General features: G+C 41.1%; 1 protein-coding gene across 5 annotated transcripts in view; it reads right to left on the minus strand.

Moving 5' to 3' along the window:
* Nucleotides 1-22,417, minus strand: part of MAPRE2 (microtubule associated protein RP/EB family member 2) — a 100,578-nt gene that overhangs the window by 2,160 nt on the left and 76,001 nt on the right. For all 5 annotated transcript variants that reach the window (XM_075141905.1, XM_075141902.1, XM_075141904.1 and 2 more), the window contains 3 exons: nucleotides 20,512-20,725; nucleotides 8,716-8,855; nucleotides 4,089-4,247 (listed from right to left, as the gene is read on the minus strand). In XM_075141905.1, the coding sequence (XP_074998006.1) occupies nucleotides 4,089-4,247; nucleotides 8,716-8,855; nucleotides 20,512-20,725 (513 nt within the window). The remainder of the gene's footprint in view (nucleotides 1-4,088; nucleotides 4,248-8,715; nucleotides 8,856-20,511; nucleotides 20,726-22,417) is intronic.

Genomic DNA, 22,417 nt, shown 5'->3' on the forward strand with positions numbered 1-22,417 from the left:
GGGTGAGAAAACTGAAGCTTGTTTAGCCACCGTGAGCTATGTTCCCTTAACCCCATCTATCCTGATCCTCCTTATGTGTTGAGGTAGCCTGCTCCGGAATGCACCTGTTCCATAGGCTCTATGTATGCAGCATTTATGAGAGAAAGCCCACTCATGCAGATTTTATAGGTCACGTACATGCTATCCCTTCATGCATATAATAGGAAAAGCCTCTAACCATAGGGGGTGGCTTGGGAACCTCGTCTGCAGCTCTGAAGAGGAGTCACGGGTCCCCTCTTGCCAGGTTTACCTTTGGTGGAAATGGTAAATCTTATGTGGCTACCTCAGAAGTTGTTTTGAGACTTGGACATGTGCCTCCCAGTATGTACAGCTTGTATAAATACATAAAATGTGAAAGACAAGAGTCACTATGCCCAATTACCTTGGGACTGTGGAATCTCCTTGAATAGTATCCCCTAATAAGGAAAGTAGTGGAAGATCTATTTAGAGCATTTATTCGTGGCTTGGATCACACGACCATGGTCATCTCAGTCTCCCACAAAGCGAGGTGCTCTCTTTTGACCCTTCAATCCATCTGCCTCAAACTATTCAGGTGTGCCTGTAGACTGAAGAGCTAGACTTTATGAAAACTATCTGCTGAGGGGGTAGGCGCCTTTTCCAAAAGCAGCAGCAGATGTAGTAGCTGCTACAGTAGAAAGATACAAAACCAACTGCATTTCGAGCAATTGCTTTGGAAACTTGAGCTGAGCAACTGATAGATCAAATGGCAGCAACGCACTCAGCTTCTGCATGAACTGAACCAGAACAGCCTATGTAGGAAAGCAAAAGCTTTCCTGTATTTTTGCTTTATGCCAAGACCTAGATGGCTCCAGGTTTCATAACTAGACACATACCTCTTCTGGTTCATCAGTCTGAAGCTTTCCTACTGTAAGATCGTATGACCAAATGCTTTACATACTCTCCGAGGTCTCAATGCTGTCTATAGTAGTCATAGCATGAGTACCAGGGGCCACTTCTCCCACCACCCAATTGTATCCTTTTTTAACACCGTTCTCTGTCAACTTTGATGTTTTTGATGAAGTAGGATTACAAATGAGCAATTTGTAATTAAAAATTACAAAGGATTACAGACTGATCAGCCAAACATTAAATGACACTAGCAGATACAACATCCCTCTAGCAGAGACGTAATGATGACATTTAAAACAGAACCATAACAGGTTCCTCTAAAAACAAGGAACCCGAATGGATTGATATTTGTGCTGTAAGACTCAAAAACTCACCAAAATCGAGACCAAAATAATAATAATAATTAAAAAAAAAAACAGTCTTAAAAATTTAGCCTTTATTGAATTAAAGAAAACAGAAGCTTATGAAGCGACATAGTTGAAACTACGATTTGGAATTCTGAAAAAATAATTAACACCACCCCCCATGACGTGAACCTGATAAAAATCTCTTCAATGCAATACTACAATAATCAAACCTCTGGAGAATGCTTTTTATAAGGACTAAACTCTATACTTGCATTCTGAATCGTTCTACACAGGATTGGCCTGATGCTACAGGGGACAATGCTCACAGGGGACCTATGAGCTACTGGAAGATGTGACCACTTAAGGTGCTATCCAGATTTTTTTTCTTATTTTTTCTTTTAGGAGGATTAAATTAAGCATAACAGAAAGTTACATATAAAGAGAGACTTGTCCCTTCTGAATAAGAACAGTTGGTATGAAAAATAGGACATGATCTCTATGCCATGTTGAATAGAGTAGATGCCTTTCAAATTACAGCTAGGAAGGAAGAGTTTGAGATTGATATCGAACAGTTATTGGAAGTATGAAAACAAATTTAAGTTAGTCACAATATCCAAGCACAAGGCTTTGGTTAGGGATCACTTGTGCAGTATGTGTGAGCTGCATTATCGCGCACCCTCTTCCTGAAGAAAAGCCTCATGGCCACAGTATCATTTATAAATGTCACAAATCCTGCAAATTAATGTAATCCTTTTTTTTCCACTTTGCCTTTGTATACTTGAGACACTCTGAAACAGAGATTAAAAAAAAAAGTCTAAGCTGGATTTACAATGAACTCATTAGTAAGAAACTAGGAATGCTGGAGTTGCCTGTGGTTTGGGAATCGGGGCTATTTCCCATCTGGGGATTGGGAAAGCCAAATTGCTGTTACCGAGGGATTAACCTGCAAAATGCTGTGAGATATAGAATTTAACTTGGGACAAATTCAATACAGAGAGATGAAAAACAGAACTGAAGGGCAAAGCAGGGCAATGAGACAGCAAAGTCCGAAAACAAAAAATAGGCAGGATCTGCATCAGCAAGGGAACCACAGTCTTTGGTTTAGTGCCAATACATCGGGGTCTTTCCTCAGCAAATTACAGTCCATCTGCTAAGCTGAGGAGCAAATGCACCCCGGAAGATGAGGAGATCAAGTCTCCCACTAAAAGGTACAAAAAAATTGCGTGGGGAATGGCCTCTGTATTCTTCTCTGGGATAGCAGTGCTCTCCTGCTGAAGTGACATACCCAGCCTCCAAGTGCAAACACATTTTAGATAAAGGCACGGTCATCGTACGTAGTTCATGCGCAGGCACGGATGATGCTTTCAACGGAGAAAGGCTTGGAGGGAGGAAGCAGATAAAACACTGGGATGTGGGCTGAAGTAGAACATTTTATAATGTGTTCTGCCAGTAAGGAAAACTGCAGGAAGAAAAGCAACAAATGCATTCCTTGGCAGGGAACCACTTGCTATTGAAGCCAACAGACAGACAGATGTGGTAGGGGTATGGGGAGGAGAGGGACTTCTCTGGCTTTGCTTTATAAATAAATCACTGTTCTTGAATCCAGAAGACATTTTCTCTGACCGCTATATATATGTAATTCTTTTAGCCTGTTATCACGTGCCTGGGAAGTTTGCCTTATTGTTTATTCCTGTGAAAATAATGGTTTCCTCCTCCCTTTCCTCTCTAGCACTCACCCTGCACTGTTGAACAAATCCTCTTTCCCCTGTCACTTCTCATCTGAGCAGTGGCCCCTGTCAGCGGCAAGCTCGTGTCCATCTCGCACCTAACTTTCATTTATGCTCTACTAGACTTTTTTAGAAAAGCATGTGAGTTAGTAGTTGCTTTGGCACTACTTTTGATATAAAATTTTAAGTCAGCTGACTACTGCTGCAACAGCTTTCTGGGAACAGCTAACAAGACAGCCTACGGTACCACAGTGCTACCGAGAGATTAAGTTGATGCCTATACACTCTGGAGCCAAAGCCATCGTCCGCTGGAGACTGAAGGGTCAATCGTCAGTACAGTGCATACAGGGACTTAGTTAGCATGAATGGGAGTAGTTCAGCTAAATCTCCACTGAATCATTATCCCTGAATGTATCTGAGGAATTTAACCAGCTCCCTTTGCAGCTTCTTGCTTTGTTCAGTGTCTACAGCACTAAGTCTAAGATGCAATGAGATTCTTGCTTAATCTTGCAGAGAATACATTTCTGAAATTTTGGTAATAGAGGATTATTAGGTTTGCACAAGGAAGAATTTTGCCTATAGCAACAGGATAAAAGAAAAGAGCATTATCTCTGCAGATATAATTACGTATTTGGCAACCTGCACCACACACATTACAACACTGCCACATGGGCTAGAGAAGGTTCACAGCTGTAGGCATTGAACAGCGCCTCTGACAATTTCTGTGATTTTCAACACGTTAACATGAGTAAAAGACTTTATGCAGAAAGGCGGAAGACAAAAAAATAAAACTAAGGCTCAGAACTATATGAAATCAATTTAAAATTGTGACACACACCCTCCCCTTTCAGATCAACTTCAGCAAACCTAGAACACAAAACCTACACCGAAGCAGCAAAAAGCAACCAGCCTTCTGAATCCCTTCCCCAAGCTGAAAACCTGTTGTGTGCAAATGCAAACTTCCTTTTTGGGGGAGGAGGCATGGACATCCTAGCTGCTACAGTTCTGCTGACCTAAATATAGGACATGACCCAATACTGTGCCAATAAATTTTTACAAAAGTAAGCTATTTTGCCTAAATAAAAGACATTAAGCTTGAACTTACGTGTTCTTCTGAAGCATAAAGGACTTCCATTAGCCGATTGACAAGGTCATTATTCTCTCCCCCGTGTTCTTGGCAGAGAAGTTCAATCTCCCTTAACTTGCCAAAGTAGAAATCCCTTTCCTTCTCCACGCCTTCAAGTGCAAGTTTTAATGAATGTACCTAGATATAAACCAAGACGTGATGCATCAGTTATTAGGTGCACTACAGACAAAACAACTCAGTCTAAAATTATGCATGCTAAACAATCTTAAACATATATTCAATTTTATAGCTTAAAACAAGTCCTTTTTTTTTTCCTGAAGTGCTAGATTGACCCTTAGAGAATAGTAAATCAGGCTGCCCCTTACGCTTCTTGGATACATCTTAACCTTGATCCTTAAAGGTCAATTTTCTCAGTGCTCTTTTATACTGAAACCCAAAGCAGCAGGTTCAGGAATCAGGGCTTCTTAAGACTTGTCTCCTAACAAAGCTGCCAAAAGTGTCACGTAATGGTCATTAATAAAACTTTCAGCTCAGTACTTGCATTACTTTGCCTGGATTAATGTGTAGTTGTTGGGAAAGCTGCAACATCTCCTTGCCTAAAAATACGTACAACTAGCAGAAAAGTTCACAAAGGGAAATGGTCCAGTTAGGCAATTAAAAGGTCCTCTAGTTGCAGATGTGAGTACTGCTGTATTGTTTTTTCACCTCTCCTTTTCTGCCTCCCCACTTACCATACTGTGAGAGATCTGTGTTTCGGCACTCTGATGCCGTGACTTTCTGCTCTGATTGATGTGCTGTTTCTATCAACAAATTCTCACAAGTGCCAAGTATCTTTCTCTTTGCAACCTTGTTCACAAGAGTCTTCAAGCTATACTGTCAGTCTCAATTTCACCACTAGGATGGCTGCAAATTATTTACGGGCAACATAGCTGTTAATGATTAGGCTTCATATAAATCATGACAGATGTTGCGATATATTTTTATACATACATATATTATACATACACACACAGATATATATTCAAAAAAGAACAATTTTGTGGGAGCATAACAGATAAACTGCTGTCTGACGGGGTATACACAATCAGGATAACGTGTAAGTGGCTCTCAAATTCAGAGGACAGCAGTGTAACAACCAACAGAAATAATCACAGATGAAGCTGTCTAGCTGAACACACTGACCCCGATCACATCCAAATTACAGCCCAACTAGCATCCACATTTTAAGACCCGCAATTATACAAATGATTTTCTAAATAAAATATGCTAAATAAATTAAATCACATCAGACTACATTTCAGTGAACTGATACAATTTAATAGAAAGCTCTGTGTTGCCAGTTCTATTGCAAGCTAATTTATTTCCTTCACTAGTAAAAATACCAGCAGAGTTCAAATAATGCTTGGACAGCCTGCTAAATCCTACCAGTTCATTTTTCCATAACTGCTGAGCTAGCGATGCCTTTTTCTGACCTTTGATTGCACTCTCAGAGGTGTCAGACAGCAGAACTGACCTGTTACCAGGGCAGGATCTCAGAGCATCTCATTCACATACTAACCCTTTCCTGACCAGCAGCGTGAGTATGACACCCAAGTCTTCCCTTGACAGTTTGAATCTGATTGATACAATCACCAGTAACCTTAAAATTAACTATTTATTCATGAAAGTAGGAATAGCAAAATGGAACAAGAGTTTACAATATTTTGGTCTATAGATGAAGACCTCACATTTAAGATGTGTCTTCTGGATCTGCAGCAGCATATTCCTTGAGAGCAACGCCTGCATCCAGACAGAGCAAGAATGTAACTGCTTCCAGATCTCCTGCTCTGTGCTTGCTAGAGCTTGGGAAAACAACGAACTTCAGCTGAAACATTGGCAGCTAATAGCTCAGACTGTCTCCCCTTCTGACCTATTTATTATGAAGGCATTCTCCTGTTTTCATTCTATACATTCACTCCGTTTTAAGAAACGGAATCATTAATCTATGCATATATGCACACAGTTAATTAACTACAGTATACGGTAAATACTACTACAACCAAACCAGATATGCTTTTCTTCAGTTACATATCAGCTACTTGTCTGTGACACATTTATTCATTTTTCTTCAGGTAACTAGCACAGCCACATGCTACTTTTTCCTTCTGTTTACATGCCAAAAGGCTAATCCTGTATGAGGAACAGTGCACGTTAACTCCCATGCTCTGTTTCTGCACCCCTCTGCAATCCAGTTAATGGGTGCAAAGGCAATAGTTCCTACTAACTGGTCTTTTCTCTGATGGCACTTATTGGTAGTATGACTACTCACAGGACTGCAGAGCCAGGTTGGAGATTAAGTACACGTTGTAGACACACAGCCAAAACGGTGCTGTTTTCAGAAACTATGTGTATGGCATACAGTTAACGGTTCCTGGGACCATTCGCCATATCTAAAGGTCCCTTCTCCATGGTCCCTGGTCTGTGTTGTCTCCTCAAGTGCACTCAAACTCTTTGAGAGAGTACTAGCTGGCACAGACCAAAAACACAGCAGGGACCACTTCAGCATTTTAATGCTATGGGTAATCAAGTTCCAGTGCACAGTGACATTCCTTGGAAATGTTTAATTTACTAGCACAGACCAAGGCAATAGCTAAGACCATTTTAAGAGAAACTTTAAGATTGTTGGGAGCCATTAAACTAGCAAATGTCATGGATGGCTTACGATTATTGCAAATAGCTCATTAAGCAACCCTGTGGTAAAATATAGTGTATGGACAGCCCCACTACTTAAATTTTTCCACTACAAATTGCATGGAAGTTCAGATGTTTCAATCTCCCTTAGCTGCCATCCATGAAAGGGCTGAAAAAAAAAGAAGTCTGTTACAGCCACATAGGAACTTGATATCCACAGACACCATTCAACATTTCTTACTCATGATCAAGACAGCAAAGGGGTAAGAATGGCTGCTGCCCTCATCTCCCTGGTTGCTGGGGAGTGGTAAAAACCGAGCAATTTGGCTCTTCCAGCACGTGCAGACTAGGGGTCAGAAAAATCTGGCTCAGAGCTGCTTGCAGCATAGGTTTTTTGGCTTGTGTTATATGCCCACGGTGCACAAGTAACCATTAGTGGGAAATGAAATACCAAACGCTGCCAGCATTAAAAAAAAGCCTTCCAGACCATTCTAGCTAGAAGAGGTCTCTTAAAAACTAGCTGTTAAAACACCAACTTTCCAAATCCTCAAAATTTCTTCTCCTCTTTGGTGATGGGGGAAATAATCAGTTTTCCCTCAAGGTTATTTGTATATAAAGCTTAAGGTTTTCACACATGGAATGTGCTAGGAACACATTAGCAGCAGATGTGATAGTGACTGCCTATTTTAGTACAGATCAAATATTTTTATGTTGCTCAGATCCCAACCAACTCTTCCTCCTGAAGTGAACACATTCTGACTTCTGAGTACAAATGTCACGGTTTAAGTTGCATTAACCTGAAGTTTGAATTCCACTCTTACATTGATTAAAAAAAAAAGATTCCATGAAAAATGTATACGTCCATTCCTTAGTGCAACATTTAAAAGCTTTTCTGTTACACCAACAATCAAGAGCCCATTTGGAAGGCTGGTGGACCCCGTTGTGCTCTCTGCTGCTCAGAATTATACCCTGAATCCGCAGTATGCCATGTTTGGGATGTGGCTATCCATCCACCACCTTTAAGTGCATAACAGCAACCAAGAATTTGCAAACAGTTCCCCAACAAACTGAAATCTTTGTTGTTCAGGTCAATGAAAGTCTGAAACTGAAATGCCCTTAATTGTGGAAAATTATACTTGATCCAGAATAATGACTTCTTCCTGAATGCAGCTGCCAGGCTGCTCAGGCTCTAAAATATGAGGTTTTTCCTTTCCATTTTCCCTCGTCCAGGACAAACACAAGGACCAAGCCTCAGTTATAATAGTGGCATTTACACCATTCTGACAGCACAGTCTTGAGCCAGATGCAGATATTTATTCATGTCCAGTGCAGACACTCTTGACAGAGTGGTGTAAAGCTCCATAGCATCAAAGAAAATTAAGCCCTTACATTCCCAACATTAAAGAAATTCTGAAGCTTTATTAATTATATTGCAGAACATTATTTATAATATAACTAAGTGTTCTCACGAAGATAGATCACATTTTTAAATGAAAAAGGTCTATTACCTTCTTAACGCCTTCCTTCCAGAAAACGGAGTACAATAAGCTAGTCTTGATTCAGCTGCAAATCTCTAACAGCTCGGTATTACAAAGAGACTTGTTTTCTCCACAACAACACATTAAAATGATTTATTTCAAATTTGTAATACGCAAGAGCAAAGACACTTTTGGGATTTTTCCTACCCAAGTGAAATAAGAGATACATTTTAACACCTAATAAAATTATCATACTTCAGCAAGACTTACCTGTCATTCCTAAGATCACCTTTTAAAAATACTGCCAAACACCAGTCATCTCTGCCAGATGTTATTTTGAACTATAAATCACTTTTTTTTTTGCTTCCCTGCTGAGCTACTTCAATCTTTTGTCCCTTCATAACTCTGGAAAGCATCATTCAACAAAGGGCAATATTGTATTTCATGCCTGCCTATGACAATGAATGCATCTAATTTTATGCCTACAGCAAATTTACCTGTTCACTGAGCTGTATGACTTGAGTTTCCAAATCTTTATCTGATTTGGATGCTGAGCTGCTTGGTGCAGCTTTTTTTGCTGAAGATGGGCGAGAAGGTGTTGATCCTGGTTTAGAAGCTGGACTGGATTTAGCAGCACCTGAAAAATACAATAAATAAATAATAATCAAGATTTATCTCCATGATAAATACATTCTTATTAATCCGGTACTGAAAAAAAAGTATTTGTTTTACAGACAGCCATTCTCTCTCTTAATTCAAGGTGACAGAGGAGGAAGTTCCAGTGCTGCTGTACCTTGGGAAAGGAAAAACCACATTTTCTAGTAGTTTTACTTTGAGTTTGCTACTGAGAGTGAAGTAACTCTGAAGCTAAAATAAATAAACATCAAACTAACAATATAAAGTTCCCTTAGCTCTCAGCAGCTTTCAGCTTAAAAAATATGCCGTTAACAGACCATTCCCCCAACCCAATATTTAGTGTACATATCCGTCTTCGATTTCCCTGGAGAAAGACAGACTTGAAATAAACTCAGCTAAACTGCCCCTGTGCTTTCCTCATTTTCAAATGTAAACCATCCCTCAGACAAGGGTATTGAAATTCAGACACAGCATGCAGAATTAAATCCATCGGTGAACTCACAGTTGCCATAGTGACCAAGAGATGAGTTTTGATCTGCTTAGGTTTTGCTATTTGTTTTTAATTACTTGCACCGCAAATCTGCCAGAATACAGAGCAACATCTTTACCAGCCAAGATGGCAAGTAACGAGTGCGCACAGGTAGTCTTTTTCACAATGCCTGTGGCACTCAAATGCCCAAGCAGAGGAACATTTGTGTGAAAGGGTTTGCAGTGCCTTCATATGAACCTCACAGCCAGCTCCTCGCACCTTGCTCTGCCTCTCCATCTTTCCTCTCCTTGTCGCTGGCTGTTCCATTTAGACGCTCAGCCCCAGTACACGAGTGCCCGGCTCACGGCAGTCCACCTTGCCTCGGCTCCCACCAGCACAGGACTGACTCACAGCCTTTTCCGTATTCCCGCCGACTAGGAATACATTTCAGATGCAGTGAACATACATCTGGTACAAAAATTGCTTGGGATAAGACAACACAACAGCAACCCAGCCCTCTCTCTGACCTATTTTATTTGATTTATTTATGTGAATCAGAAGTCCAGTTCTGCAGCACCCACGTTTATCACTGTTTCTTACAAAGAGCAAAATATAGTTGTCCGGACATGGGCTCCACGGCCATCCTCCACCATGAAATGCTGTTGGCTCTGAAGCCTGGGACGCACAGGGCACGGGAGAAAGCCCAAATCCAGCAAGCACCCAGATCCCAGCTGAGCTCTGAGCTAGCAGTTCACCAATTCCCGAGGGATTTGCCCCAGCTTTCTCAGCAGCGACCCCACACCTCCCCAGCCGCTCCTCCCATAAGATTACTTGATTTATGGCACACTACAAATTGTTCTAAGTGGTCATTTCCACAATGTATACCCAGTGACAGACAACACTTTAATAAAGCAATTCATTGTAAACCCAACGTTTTACAAAGGCGTTACTAGGAAGAAATCAGAAGGAGGCAGGGAAAGGCAGGAGGGGGAGAAAGACTACTTGTGAGACTGCCTGTATGACCAACCATGGAGCTCACACGGTCTCACTGACCTAGAACTGTGTACAGTGGTCCTTTGGAGGAGCTAAAAAGCAATGCGAAAGGAGAGCAGCAATGGGTTATTTAATCAAGCTAGCTTAGGCTTCTCTGATTTAGTCAGAGGCCTCCCTCTGTAACAAGCATCTCCTCCCGCCTCTAAGGATAACCCTGTATTAGCTGGGTCACCTAATGCCAACAGAACATAAAAAACTTGATAATTCAGTTGACTTGTGTAAACATTTCTGTGCAAGATGTCCACTCTCCTTTTCGATGCTCCTTAAAATGAGACAGATTAAAAAATAATTTTTTTTTTTTAGAAATTGGTGACTCCAGTCCAATAACTTCCATGTCTAAATCCTTATAATTACATACACAAACTCACCACTAGCAGATTTCCGATACAGTACACAGATTTGCTAAAGTTAGGAAAATTCAATGTTGTGTACATGCCTGAAATTAAACTTCTTTTCATATCATACTTAGATCAGCAAAGAATAAATTATTTGTGCGAAAACATTAAAAGTGCCAGGATCTTTTGCTGCTGTTTCTTTCTTTAGGCAATTTCACAAACTTTACCACCCTGCCTTCATTACACATTTTCATAAACTTTACCACCCTGCCTTCATTACACATCTTCCAGGATCAGTCCACATTTTGACAAACTAAAAATCAGCTATTTAAGAGGAGGATTGTTAAAGTGCTCTCAAAGCCAGAAAAATAATTTTCATTTGGATTAGCAGATAAATAGAAGAAAACTGGTGTCAAAATATGGAAGATAAACACACATGAAATAATCACTTTGCCTATAGCATTCTAGTTGGGTCTGAAGTTATTTAATGAATACTTGCATCACATGCAACTGCAAAAGTTACCCATACAAACTTTAAAATAATATAGATGTATACTAAACGAAGGTATCAATGTTTATATCTTATTGTATTGTACACCTGCAAGAAGCAGATATCAACTGAAAAGTAAATGCTATAAAACAAGCTATGGACCTTCAAGATGTGAAACCTTGGCTGGTCAATGCAGCTCCCCCCTCTACCAACCACCCTTCTACCTGAAGGCAGCACGGGACTCTCCCTAGGCAGCAAGCACCTGCACACAGGCACAGGAGAGGCTGCTCAGCTTTCCTAGGGCAGCATCCCCTGGCCTATCAGCTCTTCACCGTTTCTCCTGGGGGGTCATGGTGCAAGACCTAAGCAAGGCACGTTGTGCAACCACGGCACATTGCTCCCTTTCACGCTCAACAGCCCTGTGAAGCGAGCTAGTTCTTTGTAGATCAGGTTACTGATCACAGAAAGCCAAATCATTAAGTACACACCTCTTTTCAACCTGCAGAGAGAGTTAAAGACAGAGCAGGCACAAACATTTAATCCCCAGGTATTTGTTCTAATTTGCAGCTGAGGCACCCTCCCAGAGCGTGCTGAGCAAGCCCACATCACCACTGCCTGCGGACAGAGAGGGCTGGAGAGCACCAATACACCGCATTATATTTTGCCCTCCTTTGAAAACAACAAAGCCTTTTGAATTTCCACAGCAAAGTGTTACTAAGCTTTATAAAGTCCAGACAAATCAAAAGAAATCAACTTTTGCTCCGCTGCTCAGGATCAGCTCTTAAATGAACATGATATTCCAATTTCAGTAAGGCAGATAAAAACAGCTAAATAACCTGAGCATTTCAGACAGTATCAGCAACAGCTGGATAGAACTTAATTGCAACAGAGAATGCCTAGGGATTTCTAATTTAAAATTTCCTGGAGGAAAAAAAAAAAGCTTTCCTGCACATTTATTCTGAAACATCAGTTTTAGAATCAGCTCAGAGGTAAGCCTCCCATGTCTAACAGAAGCTTGATTTCATAGAAGAATTGAAGGATGCTGGTTGGTAGAGTAGTGCAAAATACTTGAGACAGCCAGATATCTAAACGGAGATGAAAGATCTTGGTAGACTTAATGACTTTGCTATTGAGCACCACAATGGCTTTGCAGTCAATTAGTGCAAGTGTGGAATAACTCCTAATGCATTCCTCAGAGGGGCTATGTAACCCAAGCAGTTTAAATTCTGTCCAACATCTTATCTTCTCTGAAAATACTTATATATAACCCATTTACATATTCTGAGAAAGCACAAAGTTTTATACAAATATTTGACATAAAAGATCTCTGATAGCCAGCTCTTTTCAGTGACCACTGAGAGAATTGTATCATAATCAGCACCATAAATGTTAGCCATTACCAATTCCTTTTCAAGCTCACTGTCAATGTTCAAAAAGAAATGCAAAGTCCTGCACGTGGAGAGGAACAGCCCCATGCCCCAGAACATGCTGAGGGACACCTGTCCGGAAAGCAGTGTGGCAGAAGAGGTGGACACCAAGTTGAGCATGAGCGAGCAACGCACTGTCACACCAAGGAAGGCCAACAGCTTCCTGGGCTGCATTGGGAAGAGCGTTGTTGAGGGAGGCGATCCTCCCCCTCTACCCAGCACTGGTGAGGCACATCTGGAGTGCTGAGTCCAGTTCTGGGCTCCCCAGTGCAAGAGAGACATGGGCATACTGGAGAGTCCAACAAAGGGCCACAAAGATGACTGAGGGACTGGAGCACCTCACATAAGAGGAAAGGCTGAGAGAGCTGGGACTGTTCATCCTGCAGAAGAGAAGCTTCAGGGGGATCTTATCCATACCTGAAAGGAGGGTGCAAAGATGATAGAGACAGGCTTTTTTCAGTGGTCCCCAGTCAAAGGACAAGAGGCAATGGGCACAAATCGAAATACAAGAAATTCCATTTAAACTTAAGAAAAAACGTCTTCACTCTGAGGGTGATCAAATACTGGAACAAGCTGTCCAGGGAGGTTTGGGGGACTCCATCCTTGGAGATATTCAAAACCCGACTGGATACGGTCCTGGGCAACCGGCTCTAGGTGACCGTGGTTTGAGCAGAGGGGTTGGACTGGATGATCTCAGAGGTGCCTTCCCACCTCCACCGTTCTGTGTGAGAACTTCTGTTACAGCATGGTCAATGCAGGGTCCAATTAGAATTTTTTGTAAACAGTATCGCAGGTGCTTCAATTAGCACTGGATAACTTTTTGTACCTGCCCGTATAACACTAGCAGGGATGGGAAAAATAAATTCACAGTTGAAAGACAAATTATTTTGTTCTTTTACTGAAGTAAGTTACATGAACCGGTTTTGAAATGCATTAGAGTTTTCTATCTGTGGTGCTCCAGAAACAATTACTAGTCAGTCCATCATAATTAAATATATCCCCCCCAGTTTCAGCTTCACTATTCTTTTTGCTAAAGACACAAGTTTTACAAACAGATGTACACTTCTGCAATTTAAAACAGTGGATGTTGGCACTGTGCAGATTTTGGGTACAACAAAGCCAGGCTGCAAATTCCAGGTCACTTTACATCACAAGCGCAGTCTTGCAGACAAGAGAGAAATCTTCCTTGAAAGCTATATGAGTAATTAGTATGCTGTTAAATATTTATGTAAAATTCCAAGAAAACACATGCATGAATACAGTGCGTGATGTGCGTGAGGGTGGCGTGGAGAGCAATGGAAGCCCTGAGCAAGCATGAGACTCAGCTGAGCCCTCACGACCACTGCTTCAGTGGAATTTGGGAATCACTAGCAGCCTATCTTCAGTCAAATTAAAGGACTTCATAAAGTGAATATTCCTGACTCATGCCACATAAGAAAAAACAAACCCACCAAGAGGCCACAGAGCTAGTAATTTCTTCACGAGCTAAAGAAAAACTCTCCACCCACTTAAAACAAATGAGTGAGAACAGTAAATGAATTAATACTCACACGTGCTTATTATTGCAGCTACACTGGGATGCTAGAAACTGCTCAATTTAGGGATGCTTAATGGCATAAGTGATGACAAATGATGCTTAATGGGAATGAAATAACCTCAGACAAAATCTGACTCTACTTTCAGTATCCCCAATGTGCTGCGGTGCAGCCACCCAAATATTTTGTGGTACTAACTTCCCCTGGGTGGCAGGACCCCTCTCTCCCCTCAGCTCTCCATACCTCCACTGCTGCTGGCTACAGTACAGTCCGATGAGCTCTGTGCTGACCATCACTGCCAGACAGCTGGTAAAGAGAAGTTTGTACAAATACTTGAAACTGAAGCACCTTTTACAAGTTTCAACAGAGCAATCCAAGCAAAAACATACGATGGAGTCTACTTGTCAGATGAAAAAGTTTTGTTGATGGCATGACTCCCTCAGTTCGTCTTTAATAGAAGGAGATTTGATAGATGGGAACTGAACACAGCCTTTTCCCCAATATGAATGAAGACTTTTCTTTAGATTTAAAATAAACAACATTTTAATGGCAACTATTAATTGTTCTCAGCTGAAACCCCTATTTTCTTTAGAAACATCTTCAAGCATACAAGCATTCATCTTCAATGGATGAAACCATTCCACACAGGCTTAACAGAAGGATACAATTTAAAATTTGAAATGCTCTTAAAAATTTGCATTTTCTAAAATTCAACTGTCTGCTTAGCTACAAGGAGAAAGCAGTCTCAAAAGGAAAATCTGAAAGAAAATATGCGAAGAAATGTGAATTGAAATACAAAAGATCATGCAAAAATTTGAGCAACAGAGACATTCAAACCACACCCATAATACACTGAAAATTAAGACAGCAATTTTCACCACTGTTTTTCAAACACAATCTTCTTTCTAGAAAAAAGGCCTTGGCTCCTGCACCGCAAGCAGCATTGCCTTGTGGTCTAAATTCTCGGGCTCAGTGGGTTTAAAAATTGAACTCTCCACATGCTGGCAGAGGGGGTGTGTCTGTATTAAGGCTGAGCCACTTTCCTCTCTACCTCCCAGGCCAGCACTGTCACTGCACATGCTGTTCCCGTCGGCTAGCACAACGCCTTGGCCTCGTATGAACTAGGCACAAAAGCATTTTCAGCTTGTCACCCCGCGGCTCTTCCCATCTCCAGCTCTGCCACGTTGTCCTGGAGCACCGCACCACTGCGAGCGGGAGGTTGCCACCGCCAACAGCAACTGCCTGCCACCTGGGGAAAAAGGTGGCATGTTTTGGTGGAAAGCAAAGAAAAAAAAGCATTAGGAGGAGTTCTCTAGTCTCCCAGGAGTCCTAATCGTATCACCAGCTGCTAAAATAAAGACTGGTTTTGTTGAGTATTTTTATCCCTCAAAATTAATTTACAGCACATCTGCCACAGTAGGATATACTTTTCCCTAAAGAAAATTGGTATTTTTCTTATGCAAGTGGCTCTTTGATGGCATACACATTATGTATAAAGCATTTGTGCACAAACAGTTCATTCTGCCCTGGTTATTTTCCCTGTCATAGCGTGAGTATTTTTAGCCCTCATGTGATCCTCCAGTATTTTCCAGCTTTGCTTTAGTCATCCTGCTCTCACTGAATATTTCAGACTAAAACGTCTAAGAGCCTTCAGATCTAAGAAGCTCTTGCATTTTTGGCTTACATGTAAATAATTAATTTTATTAAGCTGTCTTTTACCCATGTATTTTTGACGCCCCACACCCATACGCAAAACAGTGCTCCATGGAGATTTGCTCTGACACGCAGGAATACTTACGTAAGACACTAAGCTAAAATCTTGACAACCTGATCACAGTTTTCAATTTGATCAGATGAAGCTTTTTCTGCTGTTTTCCACAGGGAGCATTAGAACTGGCACAAACAACAGTGCCCTAATATTTTAATCCCTTACCACAATTTTGCCTCTACAGCTGTGGGCTGTTTACCACTGCATTAGAGAGGAGCGGAGGCTGTAGGAGATCGAAAGGCGGCTCAGGGCTGGCAGATGGCGTTATATCTAAAAGCAGCTGTGGTGCTGTTGGCAGAGAGCCTGCAGCGGTGGTCTGTGCTGCTGGCTCCGCTCCTTGAAGGATGAAAACATACTCATTCCCCCAGCAGGGAGCTGCATTTACCTGACAAATCCTTGCTGCTCCTACTATTTCTAGAAGAAGCCTTCTACGTGAGTTACCAAAGCCACCCACCCTCCGTACAGCCATCAGCTTGGCAACAAATCGGCTCTGTCTCTCAAGGAAGGGATGAGGCAACGCGAGGGTGGCACAGCAGATTAGTTGTAGGGACCTATTTACGCTTCCATTTCCGAGCTGCATTATCCTTGACCTGTGCTGACTCCTCAGTCGGATCACCTTTGGGCGGGGTAGGGCCACGGCTGTTGGACTGCTCCCCGGTTAACACAAAACCCGGTGCATTTTCAGATTTCTCAAGTTTTGGTTTGTTTTAAAAGCCTTTTTAAAAATGAAATAAAGACCACACTCAGCATTTGCTGAGATACAGGTAAACACCCATGTATAGGTACGGAAAGCAGCTACCTGATACCATGGGTCTTGTCAAGCTTTAGTGTCAGATTAAAATACCAAAAATAATTCTAACTCATGGCAGCTACCTTTTTGGGTAAGCTTTCAGAGCAGGCTTTAGGGATTTGACCCCTTTCTTGTTAACTGAAAGACATATCTTAGTCTATCTCCGAAAATACAGTTATAACAGAGTGTTATAAAGTAGTTATGAATAATTAAAGAGATCAGCACCTCCTAAATCACTCAAAAACACAACTCTGGCAAAGGGCACTGGAAGAGTTATTCCATGGAACAACAGGAATCATCTGAAACACACATGAAATTACTAGTAGCTAAATAAATTATTCCTTTAGAAATTTATATATTTGAACAATTTAGAATAAGCATATTTAAAGGTCTGTCAAAACAAAAAATATAGTGTGAATGGGTACCCATACGTCTACTTGCTCCTGACACCAAACAATAATTGCATACATTTACGTATGTCCACTGCACACTGTTTAAAAACTTTTGGATTATGTTAAAAGATCTTCCGGGTTCTTTATTTTCTCCACTATTGCTTCTTTTTGTTTCATTAATGAACTGAAACAAGACAGTACTAAAATTTCAAAGCTTCAGTGTTAATGTAGAGCAAATCACACAAATTAAAAGTGACATTAAAAAAAGAAAATGTACAACAAAGAGGCAAGCTACTGTGGCAAACTGCTACAGATGCTGGCAAATGTTAGCTGCATTAGTGTAAGAGGTTATTGCATCAAGCAGCCCACAATGTTTACTGCTCCCACAACAAAGTCAGTGGAAGTAAAGCCCTGCCCATTTCACTGAAGAACCAAGAACATAGAATAACAAAATAATCAACATAAAAGTTATAGATAGCAGTTTAAACTATGCCACCTGATGTTGCACTTACTCACGGGCATGTATCCCCTCTCTGTGCTTCTATCATCAAGGAAGACGAAACTCCAGATGGGGTGGGGAATTCTTAACCTGCTGCAGGAGAACTCATGAGGCCTTATCTTTTTTGCATTTGTAGTATAAATAGCTAAGCTTGTTTTACTCACATGGGCACATTAGGGTTCCTATAACAACTGTAATGAATACTCCTTCATTTCCATTTAAGCGTGCATGAGCATGCACAGACACACACACACGACAGAGGTACAGAAGCACATCTTTCATGGTGATTTCCCAACTGCCGAGGACTTGCTTCCACATCATCCCAATTTACTCCCAAACAGCAGGAGACGAGGCACACACAAGCTTGCAGGTGCATATGGCACTCCTCCCAGAGGGTCCTCTATCAACAGGCACCCAGTAAGGGCTCCCATCCTTTCAAGCAATCAGGCTACACGATGTGGTGAGGTGAGACACAAAGGCACAATACATCAGTGAAATGAAAACGTGCTCACCCAGAAATTGAATAAACCTAAGCATGACTGATACCTAAATGAAATAGCCCTGTTCTAAAACGCAGGCAGCAATACAAGCTACAACTCTCATTTCACCTAGCATCATGTAATATCCACATCCACCCCTCCCCAGCTCAACAAAAATTAAACTAATTCCTGTCATACTTCTGGACAATATTTAAGCCAATAATGAAGAAAGCTTTCCATGAAAAAGCTAACTTCCACAGTCACAGAATCTTGCCAAAGATCATTACGTTATATCTTAGTTGTCCTATTCCATACAAGGCCTGAGGAGGCACGGGACGTGCTTCATACAACCGGCAGCACGACACGAGATCACGGCGTTACCCTCCATACCAGCTGGCTAGTTCACTCCAGTAGCTATTCTGTCTCTCTAGGATTGTCACCTCCACAACTTTAATTTGGATGACACATTTGTGACTTTGGTACAAACAGACTGTCTGCAAGAAGAATTACAAGCATGGTAAAGTCTGTATTTAAGAAAAGTGTCTTTTCCAATTTCTCAATTGGATAACACCATGACATTAGCACTTGGGTTTTTTTGTTTTCAAAGGGAGTGCAAGACATCACATGGGAAATTATACCGTACCAGGCCCTGAAATTCAAAAGTTTAGACACAAGATGGTGCAAAACAAAGATGTAAACAAGCTTCAAAAGCCCAGAGCAGCACTGGCCTGCTATTAGGTGCTTAGTTTCCTGGAAGCACTAATGAGCTGAAGTATGCTCCACTCTGACGTCAGAAGTGATCAGAGCAGCAACACTGAAATCTGGGTATGATTCCAGAGCGTAAGCCAGCCTAAAACAGAGGGTGCCTCATACCTGCCCCTTCCCTTTACCAGCACTGGTGCATACCTGAGCCCACGAGGAGACAGGTCACAGAATTAAGCCAACTGAAAATTAATCATCATTTAAGGACTGGGTTAGCATAAATAAAGTAAACCCCGACAGAACAATAAATTAATTAAGTGTGTGTGCGTGTGTGTTTCTGTATGCACAAACCTATACACGTACAGGCAACCAACCCCAGTAACACTTGTTTAGTGATTATTTTTAAAAAAAAATGTTAGCTGCTCTCCTGTACACTTAACTCTCAGTTATCAAAAAATGGCATCTGCTTAGTGACCAGTCATGCCCATATTTCATAAACAGCAAAGATATCAGGCTTAGTCCTTTGGCCTGTTCCAGAAACACCGTCATAGTTTAACCCCATCCGCAGCTGAGCCCCATGCAGCCGCTCGCTCACTCCCCACCCCTGCAGGATGGGGGAGAGAATCGGAAGGGCAAAAGTGAGAAAACTCAGGGGTTGAGATAAAGATAGTTTAATAGGTAAAGCAAAAGCTGCACATGCAAGCAAAGCAAAACAAGGAATTCATTCACTACTTCCCAACGGCAGACAGGGGTTCAGCCATCTCCAGGAAAGCAGGGCTCCATCACACGTAACAGTTACTTGGGAAGACAAAACGCCATCACTCCGAACTTCCCCCCCTTCCTTCTTCTTCCCGCTAGTTTTATTGCTGAACATGACGTCATATGGTATGGAATACCCCTTTGGTCAGCTGGGGTCAGCTGTCCCAGCTGTGTCCCCTCCCAACTTCTTGTGCACCCCCAGCCTACTCGCTGGTGGGGTGGGGTGAGGAGCAGAAAAGGCCTTGACTCTGTGTAAGCACTGCTCAGCAGCAACTAAAACATCCCTGTGTTATCAACACTGTTTCCAGCACAAATCCAACACATAGCACCATACAATCTCCTATGAAGAAAATTAATTCTATCCTAGCAAACCCCAGTATAAACACAAAATAAAAAGTTAGAAGACAGAGGTATCTTTGAGAAAGAGCAGTATTTGTATGTTGCTTACTTAAGAGGACTAGTGTACCTGAACAATAAGCACACATAAAACCACAAATCAATTCATTTTTTCCTTCTGGTCAGCCCTTAACATTTGGAAGCATTTCACTCACCATAAAAATTAATAAAAAAGAAATCAGCCTGTGCTAGCAATTTCCTGTAAGGGTGGAGGTGTGCGAGAGAAACACACTTCATTTAACGCTCCTGAATACACTCACACACACCACATTCATCGACAAGAAGGTTAAATGCCTTTGTCTCCACGATCAGACATCACTAGAATCCACATCATTTACATCAAGGGTTCGGTGCGGGAGACCCTACGCCCGATAGGGCTGGGCCAAACTAGAGCACACCACAAGAAGTTAACTTCTGCCGTCTCAGATACTAAGCCTATGACAAGGCAAAAAGAATGGCCCACCCACATGAGGAAATAATTTTTAACTGTATTTACATAAAATGGATCACAGTTTGTAATCATCTTCAGAGACAGAAATGGAATTCTTGAAGATGTAAAATACCTGCAGTTGGAGAGTTTGCATGGTGAGACTTTTTGGGCAGGTTGAAAATTTGTTCACCAGGATCTGGTGGGGGAAGAGCGTCTTGGCCTTGTCGAGCTTCCACAGGATCATACTCCTTCCCATCGTAGTTAGCATCAAAGAACTTCTTAAACCATTGAATGAAATCTAAGTTGTCTTGGAAGCGCCCTTTGACCAGTTTTTCCACGGGAATTACCTGAAAGGTAGAATAAAGGTTCCAATAATATATCATTGCCATTCTTAAACATAAAAATTACATATACATGCTTATTTGAAAAAAATCTACTAACTATATCAGCATAGATTCCTCTGCCATTGTTTTCTTTCTAAAAGGAAGAAAATTATGGTAGATTTGGAAGCGCTCTTAATAAGAAATATAACTGAAATAAAACAAAGACCCAGCCTTTGAAGTGGCTATACAGTGGGTGTATGTAACTGCTTTTCCACAGAGTTACTCCTTTCTTATTGCAGTGACAGCCATGATGAATGAAGCTGTTCAATTAACTAGGGATTTCTGTTTTTAATGGACATGCTACAGTTGGGCATACTAAAAATGAACAATTCTTCAAAAGGTCCAGACGGGAGTTTCTTGCTCTCTGTCCTACTGTTTGAACTACAAAAAACCCAGCAGCTTTTCCAAGACATGCTGAAGTTCAAACCAACCTACATTTTGGTAGTACATGTTCATCATCTGAACTAACCCTGAGGTTTCAACCTTGTAATTTTTTTCCATTCCATATATAGCTATACATAGAACAGTTCGTGGACATGCAGAAGTTGACTAAAATGCCTATGAAGTTTTACTAAAGCAAAAGAAAGGCTATGAGGATGTCTCTGTATCCATAACCTGCAAAATTTTTCACAGAAATGAGGCCTTCAAAAGGTGCCTTGGGCACCTTCAGCATTGCTCTGCAGGAGGCCCAACTTTCTCAGACGCTGTGGGCAGACAGGGACTATGAAGGGAATGCTGCAGGAGGAGGGCTGCCCTGCCTGGCTTAATTCATGCAGCCGATGAAAGAGCCAAGTTAAATGGATCTTAATGCCTCCTGAATGCATTCAATTTTCAGCTGGAAAAAGGGCACCAAAAAACATTGCAATTTTCATTTCTTCTTCAAGGTTAAGCCAACTGTGCAGCATTTTTTAAGTCTATGATACTCCTACAAGGATTAATGTAGCATTTTGCATGTCCTTTCAGGTTGTTCCTTTTTTATCTTAATTCTGATTGAGAAAGTATAGCAAGTTTGCTCCCTACAGAAAAATTGACAATGTTAGCTTTATTAGGCTTCCCAATGTTTCACTAACAAGTTACACCATAAATAGAAGCATCTACAACATTTCAGGAAATAATAAAGGTTTTCCACTGCTTTAAAAAAGTCTTACGGGACTCTCTCTTAAGACTGTTTAAATTTCAGAATAAGGCAACACTAAAAGCCAGAGCAGAACCTTAAAAGGATATCAGGTAGTACATCTGGTACAACTAAAAGTATGACAACGTAACTTTCATTATTCATTTTTATCAACACAGTAGTTTATATTGGTGAGCCTGTCAAACTCACACATTCAAGGATAAACCAGTACCTTATGGCTGAACAAGCCATTTTCTAAGAGCCCTCCATTCTTAACTTTACAAGATCACATGTGCTGTCCAACCTACCAAATAATTGGATAAATTATTCCAGCTCTTGAATATTTTAAATTCCTTAAACCCCATTTTGGACAAGAAACATGGAATACTTGTAAGAACAGCATATTTCCAAGTTATTTGGTTGGAAATTCAGGTCACCAATAATTTTACTGTATCTAAAATTAAGGTTCACTGATGGTAAGGAATTTCCAACACATGGTATTTTATCAAAAGGATCTCTGGTATTAAGATATAATGAGTTAG

Source organism: Calonectris borealis, chromosome 2, assembly GCF_964195595.1.
Source record: "Calonectris borealis chromosome 2, bCalBor7.hap1.2, whole genome shotgun sequence".
Taxonomy (NCBI): Eukaryota; Metazoa; Chordata; class Aves; order Procellariiformes; family Procellariidae; genus Calonectris; species Calonectris borealis.